This window comes from Sciurus carolinensis, unplaced genomic scaffold (genome assembly GCF_902686445.1).
Source record: "Sciurus carolinensis unplaced genomic scaffold, mSciCar1.2, whole genome shotgun sequence".
Taxonomy (NCBI): domain Eukaryota; kingdom Metazoa; phylum Chordata; class Mammalia; order Rodentia; family Sciuridae; genus Sciurus; species Sciurus carolinensis.
In genome coordinates this window covers 33,517-59,096 of record NW_025920499.1, presented here as the reverse complement: position 1 = coordinate 59,096, position 25,580 = coordinate 33,517, and the positions used below count along the sequence as shown (strand labels likewise).

The following is a 25,580-nucleotide window of genomic DNA, read 5'->3' as shown; positions in this document are numbered from 1 at the left end:
ACGTTGGCTTATTTCTTGGGCAATGAGATGGTGGCTTGCAGTAGCTGCAGCATCCCTTCAGAAATTGACTCAAAGGGAGCTCTTGCTGGCTTGGCCCTGGCCCATTGCCTGGCCTCATCCGGTCTCTGCTAGGTGGGAAGGCAGCCCTGCCTGAACCTGGGGCACTGGGGTCATGAGAGAAGGTTCCCTTGGGATAGCTCTGGTGTAGCCCATGTGCAGCTGAGGGGCAGCAGCTGACCTCAAGAAATGGGTGCATCTAAGTAGGGAGGTCTTCACTCCCAGCATCCCCAGGGCCTTCCTGTGACCCAGGAGAGATAGCGAGCTCCTGAACATCTGATTCGGGGTATCTGGCTGCAGCCAGGATGGAGTGTGTCTGTGAGGTGTTCCAGACCCCACCCCAGCTCATAGCCCATGCCCTATTCTCAGTTTGCAACCCAGTTGAAGAGCCGGGTCAGCCCCGCCTTCAAGCAGGCTGCCCTGGAGCCCCATGTGCTGTGCAGCCTGAACTTCTGGTCCACCAACTGCCATGTCAACCTCATGGAGGTGTCCAACCCCAAGATGACCCCCTCCATGGGCAGGTCCTTCAGCATCCAGTTCAGGCACACACCCTCCTTCATTGGCCTTGACCCCAAGCAAGGTACTCACCTGTGTCTTTTAGAGATGGTGCTTCCACACATACTACAGTACCCTCCCAGAACAGTGTCTGAGGGCCAATAGTCCAGGAACATAATGTGTCTGCATAGGCATCAGGGTCCAGGCCCTACTCTCTTTCTGGACCCCATCTCTAGATGGGGCCTCTGACTTTCAGGGCACCTCATGGTAGAGTGTGGCTGCTGGGGTACCAGCCACCATGTCTGCATTTCCAGGCAGGAAAAGTCACTGGTTAAAGGTGTATCAGTATCAAACTGAAACTCTCTTCTTGGGGTAACTTAGTGGATTGAGTTCCAAAAGGGGAGGTCAGGCCCTGTGGCACATGCTTACAACTCCAGCTAATGGGGAAACTGAGACAGAATGACCACCAAGACAGCCTTGGCAACTTAGTGAGACTCTGTCCCAACATTAGAAAATAAAAGGCTGAGGTAGAACTAGTGGTGGAGCTCTTGCCTGGCATGCGTGAGGTCTTCAGTTCCATCTCTGGTACCACAAAAATACCCAAGTCTTGTTCAGGAAGTTCCTTTCCTGGGTCCTGGGAGGCCCTAACCCTGCCTCACAGGACTGCTCTCCACCCGCTGGCCACCTGAACCTCATGTCCTACACCTAGCACTGCATCACCACCATGGCTGCCCCATCCTGGAAGTGCTTGCCTGTGGTGGATGGGGACCCCCAAGGGCAGACTCTCAGTGACAGCTCTGGGCCAGCCTGTGCATCCATCTGCCAGGAGGATCAGGGTCTGAGCTTCCTGCTGAAACAGGAGGACCTGCAGCTCTTCACCAAGCTGGATGTGGCCCTCAAGGAGATGAAGCACTTTGTCACCCAGATTATCAGTTGAGCCTGGCCCGGGCTGCATGCCTTTGCATGGGTGCTTTGGAGGGAAGTTGTCCCATCACACTGGCTGCCAGCAGTGGCCCTGACCTGCACGCACAGGTGCCCGGGCCTCCATCCACCGTGACACCCAAACCATCTGCAGACTTGGCCAGGTGCCCCTAGGGGTAGGTCACCCTCCAATGAGCAGTGAAGGCTGCAAAATCCTCAGGGTGGCTGAGGCTGCCTGGCAAAAGGCTCAGGAATTAAACATTGCAAGAAGTTGGGCCGCTGGACCTGAGGCCACCTTGCTGTGATACTACAGGACACACATAGCACCCCAACCACGTCAAAGGACCACCTGGGGTCTGCTGGCAGCAGAGCCACAGGCCTTTGTGACTTGGCTGCAGCAGGCACCCAGCTGGGCATATGTAGAGTTGCAGTGGGCCTTTCAGTGGAGGGACACAGCTCCCCCTGTGCAGGATTGAAGGTCAAAGACCTGTGAAGCCATGGCCTGATTCTTCACTTTGAGCCCTTGCCCTGCAGGCTGCTGTCCACCATTATGGAGCCCACTCCCAATGGGGCCTGTCACCCACTCCTGGCTGAGTAGGCCTCTTCCTCCCTGATGGTTAGTGTGAACAGTGAGATGGACAGGACTGACCACAGGGGCATCAAGAAAGTGTGCTTCAAGGTGTCTGAGGAAAACCAGGAGGACTCAGGCCATAACACCATGAGCTACCATGGGTGTGGCCACCATGACCTGGGGCTGGATGGGACAGTCAGCAGAACATTTGAGCATCTGACCCCTGGGGAAGCCAAGGCACACCCCATAGGGCCCCCAGCTTCCTTTCCAGGCTGTTGCTTCCAGCTTGGCCTGGCAGATGCTGCCTGTGCAGCTGTACATGCTGATGGAGTGTCAGAGAAGGGGTCTGATGAACTGCATGTTATACTTTCAGACTCCCATAAAATTGTGGTTTTTGACAGGTACAGGGAGGCACGCCTGTGATCCCAGAGCTGGGGAGGCTGAGGCAGGGGAATCCCAAGTTCAAGACCAGCCTGGCCAGCTTAGTGAGGCCCTATCTCAAAATCAGTAGACAGATATATGGACAGATGAAAAGATGGACAGAAGGGACTGGGGTGTAGCTCAGTGGTTGAGCAGCCCTGGGTTCAATCCCTAGCAGTGCAAAAAATACCATGGTTTTTGCAGCAAACTCTATTTATTTTTACTTGATCCAAGGAATAAGGTGGTTTTCTTTTTCTCCTGAGGAGCCATGAGCTGTATTGCTGTTGGTAAGAGTAATTGTAACAAGATCAATGGGACATTGGCTAGTGGGCTAAGTGGACTAGAGCTGGGTCCCGTCCTCACCCCACACTGGGTGTGTATACCTCCTCATCTCAGCCCAGCCAGAGTTGAACCACCTCCACCTGCTGCTAGGGGGTGTCTTAGGAAGCTCAGGCCATGGGCGCACCTGGAGCCACAGGGAAATGTGGCCAGTGAACATGCTTGCTGTCCTGAGGGCCCTGCCCAGTCCTGGTGCCCAACTCCCTGGGGTCTGTAGATGGGGCATCCTGGCTGCCTCTGCACCCAGGTCCTGGGAGCTTCCAGGGCCAGGGTTTTTCTGTCTCTGGGTTTTCCTTCTTACATCTCTGAGTCCTTGGGCTTTTCCTTTAATTGACAACCAGTGGTGGGATGCAATTGTGGGACAGTGACTTTTTTTTATTTATTTATTTATTTTTTTTTACGTTTACATAGGGTAATGATGTTTATTATATTTTCCCCCTCCCCCCCACCCCTCCCACCCCTCCCACCCCTCTTTTCCCTCTACACAGTCCTTCTTTTCTTCATTCTTACTGCTCTCCTTGGCCTAACTCTAAACCTAACCCTAAACCTAATGCTAGCCCGTCCCACCCCTCATTATATGTCCTCATCCGCTTATCAGCGAGATCATTCGTCCTTTAGTTTTTTGAGATTGGCTTATCTCACTTAGCATGATATTCTCCAATTTCGACCATTTGCCTACAAATGCCATAATTTTATCATTCTTCATTGCGGAGTAATATTCCATTGTATAAATATGCCACAGTTTCTTTATCCATTCATCAACTGAAGGGCATCTAGGTTGGTTCCACAATCTGGCTATGGTGAATTGAGCAGCAATGAACATTGATGTGGCTGTATCTCTGTAATATGCTGATTTTAAGTCCTTTGGGTATAGGCCAAGGAGTGGGATAGCTGGGTCAAATGGTGTTTCCATTCCAAGCTTTCTGAGGAATCTCCACACTGCTTTCCAGAGTGGTTGCACTAATTTGCAACCCCACCAGCAATGTATGAGTGTTCCTTTTTCACCACATCCTCGCCAACACCTATTGTTGCTTGTATTCTTGATAATCGCCATTCTAATTGGGGTGAGATGAAATCTTAGGGTAGTTTTGATTTGCATTTCCCTTATTACTAGGGATGTTGAACATTTTTTCATATATCTGGTGATTACTTGTATATCTTCTTCTGTGAAGTGTCTGTTCATTTCCTTAGCCCATTTGTTGATTGGATTATTTGTATTCTTCGTGTAGAGTTTTTGAGTTCTTTATAGATTCTGGAAATTAGCGCTCTATCTGAGGTATGGTTGGCAAAGATATTCTCCCACTCTGTAGGCTCTCTCTTCACATTTCTGATAGTTTCCTTTGCTGAGAGAAAGCTTTTTAGTTTGAATCTATCCCAGTTGTTTATTCTTGCTTTTATTTCTTGTGCTATGGGAGTCCTGTTAAGGAAATCTGATCCTGAGCCAACAAGTTGAAGATTTGGACCTACTTTTTCTTCTATAAGATGCAGGGTCTCTGGTCTGATTCCGAGGTCCTTGATCCATTTTGAGTTGAGTTTTGTGTAGGGTGAGAGATAGGGGTTTAGTTTCATTCTATTGCATATAGTTTTCCAGTTTTCCCAGCACCATTTGTTGAAGAGGCTATCTTTTCTCCATTGCATATTGTTGGAACCTTTGTCTAGTATGAGAAAATTGTATTTATTTGGGTTTGTGTCCATGTCCTCTATTCTGTACCATTGATCTACCTGTCTATTTTGGTACCAATACCATGCCGTTTTTGTTACTATTGCTTTGTAGTAGAGTTGAAGATCTGGTATTGCAATACCCCCTGCTTCGCTCTTGCTACTGAGGATTGCTTTAGCTATTCTAGGTTTTTTATTCTTCCAGATGAATTTCATAATTGCTTGCTCTATTTCTGCGAGGTACATCATTGGGATTTTAATTGGAATTGCATTGAATCTGTATAGAACTTTAGGTAGTATAGCCATTTTGACGATATTAATTCTGCCTATCCAGGAACATGGGAGATCTTTCCATCTTCTAAGGTTTTCTTGAATTTCTTTCTTTAGTATTCTGTAGTTCTCATTGTAGAGGTCTTTCACCTCTTTTGTGAGATTGATTCCCAAGTATTTTATTTTTTTCGATGCTATTGTGAATGGGGTAGTTTTCCTAATTCCTCTTTCTGAAGATTCATCACTTATGTATAAAAATGCATTGGATTTATGAGCATTGATCTTGTAACCTGCTACTTTACTGAATTCACTTATGAGTTCTAAAAGTTTTCTGGTGGAATTTCCAGGTTCCTCTAAATATATAATCATGTCATCAGCGAACAGGGATAGTTTGAGTTCTTCTTTTCCTATTCGTATCCCTTTAATTTCTTTGGTTTGTCTGATTGCTCTGACTAGAGTCTCAAGGACGATGTTGAATAGAAGCGGTGAAAGAGGGCATCCCTGCCTTGTTCCAGTTTTTAGGGGGAACGCTTTCAGTTTTTCACCATTTAGAATGATATTAGCCATGGGCTTAGCGTAGATGGCCTTTATAATGTTTAGGAATGTTCCCATTACCCCAATTTTTTCTAGTGTTTTGAGCATGAAGGGATGCTGTATTTTATCAAATGCTTTTTCTGCATCTATTGAAATAATCATGTGATTCTTAACTTTAAGTCTGTTGATATGGTGAATGACATTTATTGATTTCCGAATGTTGAACCAACCTTGCATCCCTGGGATAAAACCTACTTGATCGTGGTGCACTATCTTTTTAATATATATTTGTATGCGATTTGCTAAAATTTTGTTGAGAATTTTTGCATCGATGTTCATTAAGGATATTGGTCTGAAATTTTCTTTCCTTGATGTGTCTCTGTCTGGTTTAGGTATCAGGGTGATATTGGCTTCATAGAACGAGTTTGGTAGGGTTCCGTCCTCTTCTATTTCATGGAATAGTTTGAGGAGTATTGGAATGAGCTCTTCTTTAAAGGTTTTGTAGAACTCGGCTGAGAACCCATCTGGTCCTGGACTTTTCTTTGTTGGTAGGCTTTTGATGACCTCTTCTATTTCATTGCTTGAAATTGGTTTATTTAAGTTGTGTATGTCCTCCTCGTTCAGTTTAGGTAGTTCATATGTCTCTAGAAATTTGTTGATGTCTTCAAGGTTTTCTGTTTTGTTGGAGTATAGATTTTCAAAATAGCTTCTAATTATGTTTTGTATTTCACTCGTGTCTGTTGTGATGTTTCCTTGTTCATTCCGAATTTTAGTAATTTGAGTTTTCTCCCTCTTTCTCTTTGTTAGTGTGGCTAAGGGTTTATCAATTTTATTTATTTTTTCAAAGAACCAACTATTTATTTTATTAATTTTTCCGATTGTTTCTTTTGTTTCGATTTCGTTGATTTCGGCTCTGATTTTAACTATTTCCTGTCTTCTACTACTTTTGGTATTGGTCTGCTCTTCTTTTTCTAGTGCTTTGAGCTGTAGTGTTAAGTCGTTTATTTGTTGATTTCTACTTCTTTTTTTGAATGCACCCCATGAAATAAATCTTCCTCTAAGTACTGCTTTCATAGTGTCCCAGAGATTTTGATATGATGTGTCTTTGTTCTCGTTTACTTCTAAGAATATTTTTATTTCCCTCCTGATGTCTTCTGTTATCCATTCATCATATAATAGTGTATTATTTAGTCTCCAGGTATTGGAGAAGTTTCTGTTTTTTATTCTGTCATTTATTTCTAATTTCGATCCATTATGATCTGATAGAGTACAAGGTAGTATCTCTATCTTCTTGTATTTACTAACAGTAGCTTTGTGGCATAAAATATGGTCTATTTTAGAGAAGGATCCATGTGCTGCTGAGAAGAAAGTGTATTCATTCTTTGTTGGATGGTATATTCTATATATGTCCGTTAAGTCTAAATTGCTGATTGTGTTGTTGAGATCTATAGTTTCTTTATTCAATTTTTGTTTGGACGATCTATCCATTGGTGAGAGAGGTGTGTTAAAATCGCCTAGTATTATTGTGTTGTGGTCTATTTGATTTCTGGAATTGAGAAGGATTCGTTTGACGTACGTGGATGAGCCAATGTTCGGGGCATAGATATTTATGATTGTTATGTCTTGCTGATTTATGCTTCCCTTAAGCAGCATGTAATGTCCTTCTTTATCCCTTCTGACTAGTTTTGGTTTGAAGTCCACATTATCTGAGATGAGGATGGATACTCCAGCTTTTTTGCTGTGTCCGTGTGCATGGTATGTTTGTCCCCATCCTTTCCCCTTTAGTCTATGGGTGTCTCTTTCTATGAGATGAGTCTCTTGCAGGCAGCATATTGTTGGATTTTTCTTTTTAATCCAATCTGCCAGTCTGTGTCTTTTGATTGATGAATTCAGGCCATTAACATTCAGGGTTATTATTGTGATATGATTTGTATTCCCAGTCAATTGACTCATATTTGTTTTTGACATGATTTGGTTTCTCCTTTATTTGGCTATTCCTTTAGGCTAGCGCCTCCTGTTTCTGATTTGCATCGTTGTTTTTCATCTCTTCCTCATGGAATATTTTGCTGAGAATGTTCTGTAATGCTGGCTTTCTTTTTGTAAATTCCTTTAGCTTTTGTTTATCATGGAAGGATCTTATTTCATCGTCAAATTTGAAGGTAAGTTTTGCTGGGTATAAGATTCTTGGTTGGCATCCATTTTCTTTCAGGGCTTGGTATATGTTGTTCCAGGCCCTTCTAGCTTTTAGGGTCTGGATTGAAAAATCTGCTGACATCCGTATTGGTTTCCCTCTGAATGTAATTTGATTCTTTTCTCTCGCGGCCTTTAAAATTCTGTCTTTATTATGTATGTTAGGTATTTTCATAATAATGTGCCTTGGTGTGGGTCTGTTGTAATTTTGTATGTTTGGAGTTCTATAAGCCTCTTGTACTTGGTTTTCCATTTCGTTCTTCAGATTTGGGAAATTTTCTGTTATTATTTCATTGAATAGATTGTTCATTCCTTTGGTTTGTTTCTCTAAGCCTTCCTCAATCCCAATAATTCTCAAATTTGGCCTTTTCATGATATCCCATAGTTCTTGGAGATTCTGTTCATGATTTCTTACCATCTTCTCTGTTTGTTCAACTTTGTTTTCAAGGTTAAATATTTTGTCTTCAATGTCTGAGGTTCTGTCTTCTAGGTGTTCTATCCTATTGGTTATGCTTTCTATGGAGTTTTTAACTTGGTTTATTGTTTCCTTCATTTCAAGGATTTCAGTTTGTTTTTTTTTTCAGTATCTCTAACTCTTTATTGAAATGATCTCTTGCTTCCCGTATTTGGTCTTTTAACTGTTGATTGGTGCGATCATTTAATGCCTGCATTTGCTCTTTCATCTCCTCCTTCAATGCCTGCATTTGCTCTTTCATCTCCTCATTAGCTTCCCTGATCGTTTTAATTACGTACATTCTGAACTCCCTTTCTGACATTTCTTCTGCTGTGCTGTCATTGGTTTTATTGATGTAGTATCTAGGTTTGTTTGGGACATTTTCTTCCCTTGTTTTCTCATAATGGTCAGTTGTCAGTGGGACCCTGAGATATTGCAGTTTTATACTATTGGCTTATAGTGTCCCAGTAGATTTCCAGTGTATCACCTCCCAGCCTTCAGTAGCCTGATGTCTTGGAGGAATCTGATAAAGCAGCTCATTCGAAGAATACTGCCCCTAGCCCCCTACTGGTTCCACGTTTTGGAACTGGCTCTGTGCGGAAATGCTCTCACTGTGGGCCTGCACCGTGCAGCTGGCTGTGTGGGAAGAGCCCACTGCCGGAGTGTGGAAGACTACCTTGGGAAGACTCAAGCTGCCCTGCCCGGCTCCGCTAAGCCACCTCTATCTGGGCCTGCCACCCGGGCCGAGCTTTACCCAGTGGGCAGACTCACCCGTGGCTCTATTTCAGTCCGAGTCTCTCAATGCCTCCCCTTCTTAACTCCTGGGTTGTGGAGCGACCGGGGGTGCAATCTCCCTCTAGGCCGCCATCTTGGATCGCCCCGTGAAGAGAGCCTGCAGCCGGAGTGGGCAGAGCCGCCTGAAGAGGTCTCCGGCTGCCCTGCCCTTATCCCTGAGGCTGATTGCAGATCGAGGCTCTCCACTGGTTCTTTGCAGGAGTACACTGCACTGCAGCGGCTCCGGGACTCGGAGCCTGCTCTGTTCAGACAGGCTCTCACTAGCGGGCCAGTTCCGTTCCGAGAACTTGGAGAAGCTGGCTGTGTGGGCGGGGCCCACCGCCGGCGTGCGCAGGACTGCCTGTGGATGACTCTAGCTGCCCTGCCCGGCTCCGATAAGCCACCTCTATCTGGGCCTGCCACCCGGGCCGAGCTTTACCCAGTGGGCAGACTCACCCGTGGCTCCGCTTCAGTCCGAGTCTCTCAATGCCTCCCCTTCTTAACTCCTGGGTTGTGGAGCGACTGGAGGTGCAGTCTCCCTCTAGGCCGCCATCTTGGATCGCCCCGTGAAGAGAGCCCGCAGCCGGAGTGGGCAGAGCCGCCTGAAGAGGTCTCCGGCTGCCCTGCCCTTATCCCTGAGGCTGATTGCAGATCGAGGCTCTCCGCTGGTTCTTTGCAGGAGTACACTGCACTGCAGCGGCTCCGGGACAAGGAGCCTGCTCTGTTCAGACAGGCTCTCACTAGCGGGCCAGTTCCGTTCCGAGAACCTGGAGAAGCTGGCTGTGTGGGCGGGGCCCACCGCCGGAGTCGGGACAGTGACTTTTGATTCTAGAGCTCCTTGGTTAGGTGGGTGGGAAGATCATGCCCAGGGCAGCATTGTCCCCTGAGGAGAACCAGGCACTTAGGGAGCACTGAGGACCCTGGTCAGTGGTGACAGGCGAGTGTGGGACCCTAGGCAGTGGTGACAGGACCCTGGACAGTGGTGACAGATGAGTGTAGGACCTGGGCAGTGGTGACAGGCAAGTGTGGGACCTTGATATGGTGACAGGTGAATGTGGGACCTTGGGCAGTGGTGACAAGTGTGGGACCCTCAGCAGTGGTGAGAGGTGAGTGTGGGACCCTGGACAGTGGTGACAGATGAGTGTGAGATCTGGGCAGTGGTGACAGCCAAGTGTGAGACCTGGGCAGTGGTGATAGGCAAGTGTGGGACCTGGATGTGGTGACAGGCGAATGTGGGACCCTGGGCAGTGGTAACAGGTGAGTGTGGGACCTGGGCATGGTGACAGTTGAGTGTGGGACCTGGGTAGTGATGACAGGTGAGTGTGGGACTCTGGACAGTGGTAACAGATGAGTGTAGGGCCTGAGGAGTGGTGACAGGCAAATGTGGGACCTCGATATGGTGACAGGTAAATGTGGGACCCTGGGCAGTAGTGACAGGCAAATGTGGGACCCTGGGCAGTGGTGAGAGGTGAGTGTGGGACCCTGGACAGTGGTGACAGATGAGTGTGGGACCTGGGCAGTGGTGACAGCCAAGTGTGGGACCTGGGCAGTTGTGACAGGTGAATGTGGGACCCTGGGCAGTGGTGACAGGTGACTGTGGGACCTGGGTATAGCGACAGTTGAGTGTGGGACCTGGGTAGTGGTGACAGGTGAATGGAAGCAGCTTATCCCTCCTTTTTCTGCATTTCCATGCCAGCCTTGAAGTGCCTCCCTGCCCTCAGATAGGAAGGACCCCTGGGTGGTCATACCCATGAGTCAGGGTTTTGACCACACCCTGGAAGGGGTTCTGTGTCTGGGACCAGGGGTGGGAGCAGAGGGTGACTTGGCCGTCTCTCACCCCATGCAGCAAGTGCAGCAGCAAATGGGACTTCTTCATGTCCTACACCAGAGTGAGAAGCAACAGCTCCTACCTGGGCAGTGACAAGATGGGGTCTGATGAATGGCCACCCAGGACAGGGAGGGTCCCTGTCCATTGGCTTAGTGGGTATTTCTGAGCCTACATCCATATTTGCATTGTGTTCCTTTGAGTCACACAGAGTCTCCTTTTGTCTGCTCATTCAGCAGGTACTTAATCAAGCACCTGGCATGCTCTGGGTGCTGGGACACTTAGTGAGTGAAACGAAGGTCCCAGACACAGAGAAGTTAGAGACCCTCAGGTGATCATGCATGATGGTGCATGGTCATGCAGGGTATGGACATGGCAGGTGCTGTGAGGTCCCTCAGACCCTGGGAATGGAGGGGACCCACAGAAATGATGCACATGCCGACCAGAGTTCCAGGAAGCACATAAAGGTTCCAAGACCAAGTCCCCTTGGCCCTGAACCCTCACACCCCCAAGTGTGTCCACCAATGGTACCTGGAGGCCATGGGCTTATGTATGGAAGCAGGCCAGTGGGTGGGCAGACAGACAAATGATACAAAGGAGGGCACGCTGTGCTTGCAGCATTTACTAAAAGCCTGATCTGTTTTTTGATTTTAGTCTCATTCACTCAGGCTTAAAAATGTGCTTTCTGAGTAAATAGGTCAGGCATCCTCACAGTCCATGATTAAAAGGCCCAGGGTGGGCCAGGTGGCAAGTTCCTCCCACTGTCACTGCTGGGTCCCACCAGAGGAAATCTGCATAAAATTTAACTTTATCACACATCACTTTAGTAGAAGAAAAGGAAGATAAGGGAGACAGAATATGTCACTGGATTTTAATGTCTTGTGACAGATCAGACCACTGAAGTCCATCCCCAGGGAGGTTCAGTGGCAATGGGCTTTACTGGAACAGGGGCCAGTGACCCATTGGATTTGTGATCCAGGTCTTTGTTCAAAGCGGTCTCATTTGTGGAGTGGGAATATTGACACCTCAGAACCAGTGTAGTAGGCCATAAATTAATGACAACCATAAAAAAGAACTTAAAGGAAACAGCAACACCATCATTGCACTGCAGTTGGGTACCGTTACCTGCCTGGGGCCTCCTCAGAAGAGGGCTCTTTGAGCTGACAGCTAAGACCATACCAGCACCAAGCTGAGACTTTCTTCTTACAATGATTGAGATGAGAAATGAAATTTCTATGTCCTCCCACCTTTCCTCACTCACCCTCCTGCCCAACTTCAGTCCAGCCTTCTGTCCCCCAGCTGCCAGTCCATCCATGCAGCTCTGCAGTCACTAAATAGTTCCCTGGAGTCAGCTTGTGCCAGGCCTGGTGCTGAGTGCTGGTGATCCTGAGAAGAATGGGCACTGCTGGCCTCATAGGCTCCCAGTGGTGTGCAGGAGATGGGAATGCAGAGAGCAGCTACCTCCAGGCAGGAGTCGGTTCCTGCTCAGCTGGTCCTCTGCTATGTCAGAACCCCTGTCCAGGGGTGAACCTCAGGAAGAAAAGCAGGGAGTGTCCCAAACTACACATACCTCCGAAACCGAGGAAGAGGCCAAGAGAACAGTGGCCTGTGTCTGCTTGGCCTTTGGCCCTGTTAAGGCCACATTCAATTCCCAATTCTCCCACTACCCTGTATGACTTTAGGGAAGTCACTGTGTCTGGGCTTCCTCCTCTGTATAGGGAAGGGTTAGAATAAGGTCACAACTCTGTGCCAACTCAGATGGTTATGGTTTGAGGACCTAGTACCTGAGAAGTCTTCTGTGACTACAATGTCCAGATCTGGGAGCAAAGACAGTCAAAATTGATTTGTGCTGTCTACACTGGATTGGCTGTAGGTGTGGATCATGGCCTCTGACCTGCAGAAAGGGTACTAAGATTGATTAGTGATATCTACAATGGGAATGGCACATTGAAATCATAGCACACTTACCATATATTTATCCTCTGAGGCCTGGATTATATCTCAGAGTCCTGCTAACTCCCTGGATCCAGGGTTATGAACTTTGGAATCTGGTGACGGGGCATGGGCCTTTGTGCCACTGTTCTCCAAAGCAACCTCTGTCCCTTCCCTGGCTCTCATGTTACTTTTCTTCCCTAGAGTTCAAACAGAAAGATGAGTGTATGGCCTGTGGACAGAGTTTGATCCAGATCAGCATCCAGGAGGATCCCTGGAACCTCCCGAGTTCCATCAAGACCCTGGTGGTTAACAGCCAGAGATATGTGGAAGGTCAGCAGGCAGGGAGTGTCATGGTGGGGGTTGTGGCCTTTGTCTGGGCTTTGAATGCAGTGGGGTCCTGCCTGGGTCTTTCAGGGGTCCATCTCCATGCCCCTTCCCCTGCATGCTCAGGGAAGGGCCAGAAGAGTAGGTATGCTTTCTCAGCTGAGTGAGCTGTTCTGGCAGGCCTGGGCTGTGTGCCCTTTGCCAGGGGGCTGCTGATGCCAGTTGCTGGTCATGCTGAGACTTTCTCATGAGTCAAGGCTGCAGAGGCTGAGCAGTTCTTCACAGCTTCCAAATGGGGTTTGGTTCAGTCCTTTTGTTTAGACTTGAGGTCCCAGCTGGTAGGTGGGGCCAACAACATATCTGATGCTGCAGAATCAGAACAGGGAGCACCGGTGCCCACTCAGGTTTCCCCAGGAAGCTCGATTTCTCCTGGCTGCTCAAGGTGGTAGAGGCTGGTTGCCCTGTGCTCATGTGGGGCAGTAGATGAGTGGCGACTCCCTTGTTGGGTGGGGAAGGGTGCAGTCCAGTTCCCCCAGTCTGGTGTCTGTGCCACACCTCTGATGTCACCACCTTGGTCCTCATGGTCATTTGAGTCTAGGTGTCCTGGGTTGGAAGTACCCAGGCCAGGGGACATTGGAGTAGGAGAGCTGGAGGTAACCCCCAGGGAGTAGCTGCCTCTGAGCTGGAATCTCTGTTGACCCTGAACTGTCCTGTTTACAAAACTGTGATTGGTAAAGGTTATGGGATTTGTAACCAGAGGGCTAGCCAAGCCATGCACATTTGGTCATCTGACCTCGGCACACCCTTGACTTCTCCAGCTTCCATGTCTGCCCATGTGCATCCCCAGGACTCCTTCCAGCACTGTGAAGTCATGAGGATAAACCATTCTGTACCCATTAGCACTTAGTGCCTGCCTGATGAGGGCATGCCCTCAGTAAGTTATCTGCTCTGGCTGTCACCACACATGGCCGGGCCTCCCTCTGGCCTAGGAAAGACAGTACCTCAAGCAACATGGAGGCCATTCAGACTTTCCTTCGAAGGCTTTTCTGGCCCCAGGGCACCTTTGAAGGAGAAGCACCTGGTTGGCAGCCTGAGGAGTGAGGGCCTTCTCCCCAGGGCAGCCGTGCATTCCAGGACATGAAAGCTTGAGCATGTGTGTGCACTTGTGTACACTCAAGGTCTGCTGATGTGAGTGGGTGTATCACAAATGTGTGTGTATGTGTGTACATGTCTGTAGGGGCTCTGACTCTAGAGACGGAAGTGCTGGTTGTTGTCCCTGCTGGATGGGGACCTGCACTAGCCTTCGGTAAAAACCAACAGAGTGCACCCTTAGAACTGTTCTCCTGTGAGGGTCAGGCACATGGGCTGGGCAAGTTCTACTTATTGCCCTCCCTCTTGTACCCCTCCTTCCAGATGGGAAGAACCATCTGCTCCTGGCCTTGCTGAAATGCACAGGTGAGTGCATGTGCCCAGGTGTACCAGCGAGGCCATCCTGGCTGTGGTCATCCATGAGCACAGTCCAGGAGGCCTCTTCTGTGGCCAAGGTGACTTGTCCTTGGTCCATCAGGACCCGAACTGGGAAAAGCAATATTTTGGCCTCCTGCCCCTCCAGGAATGACTTGAACCTCATGTCCAAAGGAGAAGTCTCAGGACCCTGGAGCTGGGAGCCCTGTCTTGGGCCACCTGCTACCTGGGTGACCGTTGACAAGGACACAGGATGGAGAATGAAGGGTGGGGGAGGGTCTTTATCAGTAGGACTCCAGCCACAGTAGATAGTGGAGCCAGGACTGTAGGTGGGGTGGGGGAACCTGGGAGACGACTGGTGTCCCTATCTTCTTCCCAGAAATTTTCAGTCAAGGGAGGGTCCAGGTCAAAATAGACCCCTGCACTCAGTGTCCAGAAGTTGTGAGTAATTTCTTCCAGCAGATGAGTCCCTAGTACCTAGGTACCTTAAGTGGGTGGGGGGGAGCCTGCAAGGGCAGGGTGGGGCTGGCAAGAGCAGGGGGGCAAGGGGAGGGAACAGTTCTTCAAGGGTGACACTCGGTGGCAGAGCAGTACCACAGGCATACAGAACACCAGGCCAAGAACTACTTCACCCCAGAGAGTGTGAGGGGTACGGGGGTACTACAGGGAACCCACAGGCCCACCCCTTGGGCAGATGCTTGGGTCCGGGATTGGGGTCACTTGGCTTGGTTATGGAGGGGAGTTTTGTGGACCTTGCTTTTGGCCTCAAGTGAACTTTGGCCAGTTTGCCCCATGGGGTCTGCAGGGGGCCTGGCCATCTTGCTTCCAGCACCGCCTAGCGGCCTGTTCCCACCAGAGATGCTGAGGTGCAGCTGCACAGGTATGCCATCTTCTGCCAGGCCCTCGTGGCCACCATGTGCACCTTCTCTGAGCATGTGCTTGAGGCCCTCAGTTATGGCTACAAAAACAATGGTGAGTATGAGGAGAGCAGTCGACACCAGCCACAAGTGGATGGAGTTGGTGACGGCCACTAGGGTCCTGATGCACTCCCAGTCCTTCGTGCAATGGCCATGGTGGTGAGTGGGCCAGGTGGGTGGGAGGCCCCTCTGCCAGTGTCCCTCCCAGCTGGCACCCATGGCCTAGTCTGTTCAAACAACAGTTATTAACTGAGCACCTACTGTGTACTGCTGTTAGGTCACTGGGGTCTACCAGTGATCAAAGCAGCCCCTGTACTTGGAGATCTTATCTCCTGGTGGGAGAGAAACAGACGAAGAGTCATAGACCAGTGGTGCTCAAACTAGGCAGGGGACACTGGCCACAGCTGGAGATATTTTTAGTTTTGGCAACTGAGGGATCCGGGAGTAGTGTTACTGGCATCTGATGTGCAGAGGTCAGGGACACTGCTTAGTGTCCTACCACAGTCCCCAGGACAAATACCTGTCCTGCAGGTTGGCTCTGTGCTGGTCAGGCCCCGCCACTGACTGGTAGGTGGGAATTGTGGCCTTGGAATGCCCTCTGTTGGCCAAATCCACACATATGTGCTCTGCTGGCTAGTGGTCTGCTCTCCCTAGACCCAAAAGGCAGTGGGAACACCAGTCCTCAGTGTATTCTCAGAGCCAGAGACTGCCCTGTCCACTTGGTCTCTGATGTCAGGAGGTGCCGGGTGCTGACTCTTGGGGTCTGCAGCTCACCTTCCAGCTGGGGAAACTAAGAAGAAAGGATGGAGGAGGGAGGGGAGACAGCAGGAAATGTGGAAGGTTGTGCATGGAGTTGCTTGGGAACACAGGGTCAGAGCTGGTCATGTTGAAGTGGTGACATTTGAGCTAGTCAGGTGGATGGTCAGAAGAACAGTGCAGGGCAGAGGGAGTGACATGTTCTCAGGTCACCAGCGGAGACAGTGTACCCTGGGAGCAGTGAGGACATTGGGAGGAGAGTTCGCAGGTCCTGTCTGTAGGCCTGGGGCTTTATTCTGGGCCAGAGGAGGCTTACAGCCTTGGGGAGGGTGAGAAATGGGATTTGGACTCTATTTCAAAATGCAACAGCTCAGGGAGAGTTGGGTTGTATGGGGGAGGAGGAGGAGGAGGTGTGAGGACCTTCTGGGATGTGGACAATGCCCCTTTGGGGGGTGGCTGGGAAGTTGGAGGGTATGTGGAGCATGGTCCACCTGTCAGGGCTTGGCCTTATTTGTCTATGGGTGAGGGGAAAGAGAAATCAGATGTTGTGGTGTCCTGGAGGAGCACAGGAGGTGGTTGGGAATGGTTAAGTCAGTAACCATTGTCCAGGTAGAGAGGAGGTGGCTTTACCAGGTCACTCAACAAATCAGAGCAGAGGTGAGTTCTGACCCATGGGGGGCACAGGGCAAACTGTCAGGCGAGCCATGATTTTGCCCACAGACCACACCTGGATCTGGTGCTCAAGAGGCCCCAGTGTAGCCCCATGCCTAGATTCAGATCCCAGCACCATAAGTTGAAAGTCTGGGGTAGGTGGCATCTGAGATCCCTCCACTCTGTCTTCTTCTTTTTTTTTTTTTAATTGTATACAAATGGGATACATGTTGTTTCCCTATTTGTACATAGAGTCAAGGCATACCATTTGTGAAATCATACGTTTACATAGGGCAATGATGTTTATTTTTTTCCCTTCCCCCCCACCACTCCCACCCCTCTTTTCCCTCTATACAGTCCTTCTTTCCTTCATTCTTACCGCTCGCCTTATCCCTAACCCTAAACCTAATGCTAACCCCTCCCACCCCCCATTATATGTCCTCATCCACTTATCAGTGAGATCATTTGTCCTTTAGTTTTTTGAGATTGACTTATCTCACTTAGCATGATATTCTCCAATTTCATCCATTTGCCTACAAATGCCATAATTTTATCATTCTTCATTGTGGAGTAATATTCCATTGTATAAATATGCCACAGTTTCTTTATCCATTCATCAGCTGAAGGGCATCTAGGTTGGTTCCACAATCTGGCTATGGTGAATTGAGCAGCAATGAACATTGATGTGGCTGTATCTCTGTAGTATGCTGATTTTAAGTCCTTTGGGTATAGGCCAAGGAGTGGGATAGCTGGGTCAAATGGTGTTTCCATTCCAAGCTTTCTGAGGAATCTCCACACTGCTTTCCAGAGTGGCTGCACTAATTAGCAACCCCACCAGCAATGTATGAGTGTTCCTTTTTCACCACATCCTCGCCAACACCTATTTTTGCTTGTATTCCTGATAATCGCCATTCTAATTGGGGTGAGATGAAATCTTAGGGTAGTTTTGATTTGCATTTCCCTTATTACTAGGGATGTTGAACATTTTTTCATATATCTGGTGATTACTTGTACATCTTCTTCTGTGAAGTGTCTGTTCATTTCCTTAGCCCATTTGTTGATTGGATTATTTGTATTCTTCATGTAGAGTTTTTTGAGTTCTTTATAGATTCTGGAAATTAGCGCTCTATCTGAGGTATGGTTGGCAAAGATATTCTCCCACTCCGTAGGCTCTCTCTTCACATTTCTGATAGTTTCCTTTGCTGAGAGAAAGCTTTTTAGTTTGAATCTATCCCAGTTGTTGATTCTTGCTTTTATTTCTTGTGCTATGAGAGTCCTGTTAAGGAAGTCTGATCCTAAGCCAACAAGTTGAAGATTTGAACCTACTTTTTCTTCTATAAGATGCAGGGTCTCTGGTCTGATTCCGAGGTCCTTGATCCATTTTGAGTTGAGTTTTGTGTAGGGTTAGAGATAGGGGTTTAATTTCATTCTATTGCATATGGTTTTCCAGTTTTCTCAGCACCATTTGTTGAAGAGGCTAAGACTCCTACAATGAGAACTACAGAACACTAAAGAAAGAAATTAAAGAAAACCTTAGAAGATGGAAAGATCTCCCATGTTCCTGGATAGGCAGAATTAATATTGTCAAAATGGCTATACTACCTAAAGTGCTATACAGAGTCAATGCAATTCCAATTAAAATCCCAATGATGTACCTTGCAGAAATAGAGCAAGCAATTATGAAATTCATCTGGAAGAATAAAAAACCTAGAATAGCTAAAGCAATCCTCAGTAGCAAGAGCGAAGCAGGGGGTATTGCAATACCAGATCTTCAACTCTACTACAAAGCAATAGTAGCAAAAACGGCATGGTATTGGTACCAAAATAGACAGGTAGATCAATGGTACAGAATAGAGGACATGGACACAAACCCAAATAAATACAATTTTCTCATACTAGACAAAGGTTCCAAAAATATGCAATGTCTTCTTGCAGAAGGAGAATGGGCCATGCTGGAGGACATCTGGGTGACCCTGTCAGAGCTGGACAGTGTCACCTTCTCCTTTAAGCAACTGGACGAAAACTGTGTGGCCAGTGAGTGATTACTACCACCAACACTGTGGGAGTTGGCACGCTGAGGCCAAAGGGGCCACTTGGGACCTTGGTCTCCCCCTGTGTGCAGGTCAGCTGCCCAAGGTGAACCTTAACCGAGTACATCAAGCCTCATGATCCAAATTGGAAAAAGAGGGGTTCTCTCCCATCAACCCAGCTGTCTTCATCAGGTCTTAAAAGAGGTCCACAGCAGTTCTCATTAAAATGCAACCCTGGAGTTGTCCTTCTTTGGAGCAAAGAATTCAGATTAAGGATTATGGCATAATTGACTGACATTCCTTAGTCCTTTCTGTCTCCCTTTGTCCTGCCTCCCCATTCATCTGACCACCCACTACCCACCACATGCCAAGCACACATCTGTAACAGTGAGCACTCAGTACTCGGGGACACAGTGGAGGGATTACAGACACAGTCCTGCCCTCCTTGTGAGTCTCACCTGGAGTCAGCTGGGGGCATCCCAGATGCAGATCCCAGTTGCTAGCTGCTGTGGTGTGTGGCCTGGGCACAAGGTCCCTGTGTCCTGGGGTCCCTGTGTAACTGTCCAGGTGACCTCCAGCTGAGGCTGAGAACCCTGTGCTTGCTTCCAGAGCTCTGCTGCTGTATGTGGGTCCTGGGAACTTGTCAGAAAGGTTGATTCTCAGAACCCACCCCAGACCTCCTACCTCAGAAACTAGAGTTGAACTGGGGTGTCCATGTCACAAGCCATCCCCACAACTGCAGCGCTCACAAGGCTGAGGGCCACGCTCTAGATCAGCATTTCCCTTTCTTTCATTTTACTCCATGAAAAGCCCATGAGAACCCTTTTCCTCGCTGCCATACCCCCTTGAAATTGCAGCACTGCCACAGCCTTTTTGTCCGTGTGCTGTGTGTCTGACTCTGTGAGGTCTGCCCTCCCTCAAAGACCAACTTTTACCTCCTTGGGGCCATGTGGCCCTGCCACAAATGCAGACTGCTGCATGTGGGTCAGCTTCTGGGGGCCAGTTTGAGCTGACTGCCAGTGACTGCCTGTCTGGTGCTGGACTGGGCTTAGGAGAACCCCGATCAGCTAGCGATGCCTGTAGGGTGTAGCAGGGCCTCTGATTGCCATATTTTGCCCTCCCTGCCTTAAGCTCTTCCTCATGGGGTGAATAAGATGCAGGTGTTGTTTTAGGGCAGCTTTTTCTAGGTGGGACCCTGAGCCACCCAAGGGGTGACCAGAGCGCTGTGGTGGGGCTCTGATGACACACTGCTGACTCCCCTGCTGGGTAGTCAGTGTCAGGGCCAAGAACAGCACCTGTTGAAGTCATCCAAGAGGGAGGTCACAGGCTGCTCTGCAGAGTGTGGGGCTGTCTGAGGCTACCCATGTGGGACGGGAAGTCTGAGGCTGCCCCTCTAGTCTGGAGGGAACATGTGGTCACAGGATGCTACTCTGACATTAGTGGACATGGAAGTCCCAGGGTGCCATCCTGAGGCTGGGGAGAGGGGTTCTGAGGCTATCTCTCTGGAGTAGGATTGGAGGGCAGGGAGGTCTGAGGCTATCCCTCTGGAGTGAGGAGAGCAGGTAGGTGCTAGGGTGCCACTCTGGCACCTGGAGAAGGGAGCCCTAAAGCTGCTGTGGCAGAGGGGGTGGGGGTCTGAGGCCCTTGCCTCCTTGTCCCCTGCAGACACCAATGTCTTCTACCACATAGAGGGCAGTCAGCAGGCACTGAAGGTGGTCTTCTACTTCAATGGCTACCACTTCTCCAAGCTGCCCTCCCGCCAGGAGAACAGGGCCAGCCTCCAACCACACACTGTGCTTTTCACTAAAGGTTAGCTGCAGGCTGGGGGGGACTACAGGGGCCAAGTCAAGGCCACCGGGCCCTCGGGACCTAGCACTGCCCTCTCTCCTCTTCCTCTACAGCTCTGGAGAATGTGGAAGGGCTTCCTCCTCCAGTCAGACAGGTAGCAGAGGATTTGCAGCAGGAGATCAATGCCCAGTCCCTGGAGAATGTCCAGCAGTATTACCACAAGCTCAGGTGTATACTTGGTCCTACGTCAGGGGCAGGATTCAGAAAGCCACCACAGCAGATGGCAGGTAAACCATCAGCATGAGGAGTGGGCCAGACGCTCATTCTGGAGCACCTTGTCTGCATGAGAGTCTGATGGCAGTGTGCTCAGTGGGTCATGCTGACCCATTCTATAGATGGGGAAGCTGAGGCCCAGAAGCATACACAGCATGACCAAGGTCACATGGCCAACAGTCTGGCTTCAAAGCAGGTCCTTTCTGCTAAGCCAAGCTGCTGGTGCACTGTGCATGGGGGCAGGAGCTGAGATTGTGGCCCTGGGCATCTTGGGCCTTGAGAAAGGGATGTAGTGCCCTGGGCCTCATCCCATTGACAACCCATGCAGCGAGAAGTGAAAGGAACAGATTTTGCCAGGGGGAACCATAGGTCCAGGGGAGTAGTTTCCACTTCCCCAGCAGCTTGGCCACAGACCCTCCTGAGTCCTGCCTCAGTGACAAAAGGTGGTTGAGAGGGACTTTACCCTCTCTGAGCCTGGTTTTGCATTTGGAAATGGGAGACTGATGCTTCTGTCCATTTGCTAGACCAGAACATCTTGGCACCCTTCTGGATGGACTAGTCCATAAGTCTCTTTCTGTGCTGTTTGTGGAGTGTTTTAAATACAGGCTCTAGTTTTTCACTGGTTCATTCAGAATGGGTTGATTGGGACCTTATGTGGGACACACACTGTCCCCATGTGTGGGAGTCTATCCTCTTCTGGGACAGGAACCGACAAGACCAGCCCACTCGTGCTGTGAATAAAGAGTTATCAGCACGAGGGCAGCTTGCTGCTATCCACCTGTCTGTGGCCTGCACTGCATTCCACAGCCCAGCTGAGCAGTGTCCCTGAGACTGCCTGGTTCCCAGAGCTGGGACTTTACAGTCAGCCAACCCCTGTGGTGGAGTGGGACAGACTTGGAGCCAGTGTGCACAGAGCAGTGTCCAGCACCAGGTGGGGACAGGGCTCCAAGGAGGAGAGGAGAAGCAGGCTGGGTGTAGAGCTGAACAGGGATGTCAGGCTGCCTTAGATTCTACCTGGAGCTTGGAGGCCAGACTGACCATCTGGGAGATGGGGTGGAGCCCCCTTCAGCCCATCTTTCTCCCTCAGGATGTTTTACCTGGAGCCGTTGAACCTGCCCATGGATGCCAGCACCACTGCCATGAAGATCGACCAGGTGTGTCCGCAGCCCGAGGCTTGGCCAGGCGGGCTACCAGGGTCATGACTCCACTGGCAGGGTTTCCTCCAGACACCCCTGCTGGCCATGCCCTGTAGGCCAGGGAGTCCAAGAGGTGGTTCATGCTCACTGAGGCCTCTTTCTCTCCCATGCACCGTGGTCATCGCAGGTTTCTCTGGGGCTGGGGCCCCTCCAGGCAGCCGCGGACCCATGTCAGGCATGGTCAGGCCCTGCTCTGTTTTCTCCCTTCACATTTTTACTAGCCCTTAGAAATTGAAAGATCTCATAGAAACCGAGGCTTCCAGCTTTTTTGAGAAGTGGAGAGACATGAGATCTGCTTTGGGGCTTCTTTCCACTCTCTGTGCTTGGCCTGTGCTGGTCGTGGCTGTCCCTTGGGCCCCACTGACCTTGGTTTCTGCTGCTCAGTGTACCGTGGCCTTCCAGGGTGAGGCGGGCCTCACCCTGGGCTGGTGTGCTGGTCTTGGGGCTTTGGCTGCTGTAAGAAAGGTTGTGGGCATGTGCTTTGGAACTCTAATGTGGCCGGCAGGATCTCACAGGGCACAGGAAGGAGGAGCCACCACCTTAACCTCCACACGTTGTTGAGGAAGCAGGGGCAGGATAGGGCTCCTCCTCGTAAGGGTTTGGAGGGCATGACCTGTTTGTGCTTAGTCAGGGACACACTGGGCAGGTGAAGAGAGCAGTCCAGAAGGCAAGAACTGAAATACACAGTGAACATCAAGCACCAACTGCAGTGTAGTGGGGAGCCACAGATTGCTCTTGAGCAGGAGTCATGAAAGAGAACTTACCCTCGGCTGCACCCAAACATCCCATGTTTATTTCCCATGCATGTAGCTGATCTGCCCCATCAATGCCCTAGATGAGCTCTGCCACCTCGTGAAGTCCTTCATGCACTCCAAGCCTGGCACCAGCAGGAGCTTGGGCGCTAGTCTTCTCCCTGTCTCCTCTGAGCTCTGCTACCACCTGGGGGCCTGCCAGATGGCCATGTGCAGCACGGGCATGCAGAAGTGGGCCACGCCAGCACCTGGGACAGGAGGTGGGAAGGCTGCACAGATGTCCTGGACCTCCTGGCTTGTGGACCTGGACAGGGCATCCCCTCTCTGGACCCTAGGTCATCTGTGAAATGGGGTCATCTGTGACAGTCAGCAGGTGGGAGGGCTGTGGACTTCCTGGTTCCTGAGCTGGAAGGTGTGAGGGAGACTGATCTCAGAGCCTCCATCCCTGCTGCAAGGGGGATGGCTCACCTGCAGGGCAGAACTGCCTCTGGCCTCCCTGGACACTCCTCCTCTGTCCTCTGCCTGGCTGCTGGCCCCAGGGAAAGAGAGCTCCTTTCCTGGGAGCCCTTCCTGGACATGCATAGTTATGCTTACCTCACATGCCACTTATTCATGGGGATCCAACAGGCTCTGCCACCCTGGTGCAGGCCTCCTGTGAGGGCAAGGCCTCTGTTCTCTGTCATGCCCAGTGGACTGGTACCTGGCACTGATGGGTCTGGGGGACAGGCATCCAGTCATGTCTCCTCGAGTGGTGGGCAGGCTCCTGCCTCCCAGGCACTGTGGTGTCTGTGCCCCCAGCCTTGTGTCCGCTGCTGTGGGCTGGCGCAGAAGGGTCTATTCAAGAGGTTGTCAGCCAGGGGCATTTTTGCTCCCCAGGGAATGTTGGCTGTGTATGGAGACATTTGTGGTCATTACAGCCAGGGGCTGTGGCATCTAGTTGGTGGGTGCTTGTGCTCAGCATCCCACAGTGCATGGGACAGTCTCTTTCTGGTCCCCTGTCAGTGCTACTCCAGTCCTGACTCTAGCCAGGGAGACTCGGGAGCCCAGAGGTTGACTTATCTGTCAGGGCCACAGGGAGAAGGGTGCAGTGTGGCTTCGAGCCCCAGGCCTGGCGCAGAGCCAGGTTCTAACAGCCCGAGCCATGGGGCTATGCCAGGGCCACTGAGCAGGGTCCAGGCCTCGGGAGTTGCCCCATTCAACTGACAGAGAGCAGGGCCCTGCCTGGCTGTGCTGCTGCCCTGGGTGCAGACTCCCGCAGGGACAGGCCTAGGGGTGGAGGCTGCTGGGAGGAGCTGATAGGGGGGAACAGATAGGTGGGTAAGGTCAGCACGGAGTGGATGCAGTGTGTGTGTCCTGCACAGTTGTAGAGGGGAAGTGAGGCCTGGTGGTGGTGGCTGCTGTCCCATGCCCTCTCCACCCTCACACAGGAGAATCCTGAGTGTGTCCCTGGAGCAGGTAGCTATCCTGGCACAGAGCCATGGGCTGATGCCCAAGTGAATGATGCAGGCCACAGACATGCAAAAGCAGGTGAGGCCAGGCTGGACTGAGGGCAGCTGCATGCACCCTCTATGGGGTGAGGTCATGTGGGACTGGGCACCCTCAGCCCAGCTTCTAGAGCACCACACCCCTCAGCCAGTTGTTCCTACATGTCCCGAGCTCCTCCAGGGCCCCCAGGCCTGACAGCTCTTTCCTTCCAGGACTCCAGAGTGGAGATTATGGCCAAAAACTTCTCAGTCAAGGATCATATGCCCCAGGGTGCACCATGGTGAGTGGTCCCCTGCCCCTCCTCCTCCAGGGGACCATCGACACTGGCAGACTCCTGGTGCTGCCCCAGGCCCTGCTCTGCTTTTGAGGACTCTGCTTTTGGAGCACCAAGCCTGGTCCAATCTGTACCCTCACAAGGGCACCTGCAGGCCCTGAGGTGAGCCACGGTGTGTCTCCCTTTGGTGTTCAGCCACTCTGCAGCCCTGGGATCTGGGCTCATTTCAACCAGTCTTCATTTTCCACACATGCCCTGTTACTCATCAAAATCTGCCTGTAAGCTTTAAGTAATGTTTTATTTTGAAGTAGTTCAAGTACGCAAAAGTAGTACGACATTCCTGTACACCCTTTGGGTATGCAAAAGTAGTGTGGCATTCCTGCACACCCTTCGGCTGCTTCCCAATTGGACACATCTCCTGTGGCCCCAGCACTGGGTCAGGACCAGGCTGCACTTGCAGAACCCCTTGCAAACCTTGTTTGTACCTTGAGAGTCTCACACATGCTCTCTCAGCCTCTTTTTCTAATTTTTTTTTTTGTGGTTTCCCTGCCCCAGACCCTGGGCCCATCTCTCAACCCATGGGGGCCCATTTGACCCAAATAGGAGTGCTGTGAGCAAGGTTCTGCTGTTATCCCCAGTTGGCAGGTGGGAGTGCTCAGGCCCAGAAAAGTTAAGTACCTTGTCCAAGCTCACACAGCTAGGAGATGTCAGAGCTGGGTTCTGAACCAAGGTCCAACTCCAACCTGAGTCACCTGGAGGTTCTGCTTTCCCCTGGGTGGTGGCCTATGACTGGCACTCCTGCCTCCACAGCCATGACCCCTCATGTCCTGCTGCAGACCCAGCAGTGAGATTCCATCCCTGGGTCACAGCAGGGACATGGAGACATCTGCATCCCCAGGACCTCTGTAGCAACTCTCTACAGAACACGCAGTGACCATGTGGTTTCCAGTGCCCAGACAAGGGCAGGAGGGCTGGAGACAGCACTTTGCTCTGGAGAGATCTCTTCCCCTGGTCACCTTCATTCCCTGAAGCACACCTCATGTGGTTTAGTACTCAGACACACATGGAGAGTCCACAGTGGGCAGAGCCAGGTGGGGACTTCCGAGGCTGCCTTACTTTTTGCACATGCCTAGTTCTCAGGCTGTTGAGGCAGGCGGGGCTGGACAGGCAGATGCACAGCGCAGATCCGGACCGCCCACTCTGCGTGAGCTGGCTCTTTGGAAGCC

At 50.4% G+C, this 25,580-nt stretch overlaps 1 protein-coding gene across 1 annotated transcript in view; it reads left to right on the top strand.

The window, feature by feature from the left end:
* LOC124975789 (phosphatidylinositol 3,4,5-trisphosphate-dependent Rac exchanger 1 protein-like) overlaps window positions 1–25,580 on the top strand; it is a gene marked incomplete at both ends in the record, with an annotated part of 58,479 nt that overhangs the window by 17,271 nt on the left and 15,628 nt on the right. The window contains 15 exon segments of the mRNA XM_047538328.1: window positions 417–638; window positions 1,237–1,481; window positions 2,004–2,205; window positions 4,067–4,079; window positions 10,535–10,664; window positions 12,646–12,774; window positions 14,182–14,223; window positions 15,091–15,204; window positions 18,492–18,590; window positions 20,252–20,395; window positions 20,488–20,602; window positions 21,735–21,801; window positions 22,654–22,826; window positions 24,023–24,122; window positions 24,293–24,360. Of these exon segments, the coding sequence (XP_047394284.1) occupies window positions 417–638; window positions 1,237–1,481; window positions 2,004–2,205; window positions 4,067–4,079; window positions 10,535–10,664; window positions 12,646–12,774; window positions 14,182–14,223; window positions 15,091–15,204; window positions 18,492–18,590; window positions 20,252–20,395; window positions 20,488–20,602; window positions 21,735–21,801; window positions 22,654–22,826; window positions 24,023–24,122; window positions 24,293–24,360 (1,863 nt within the window).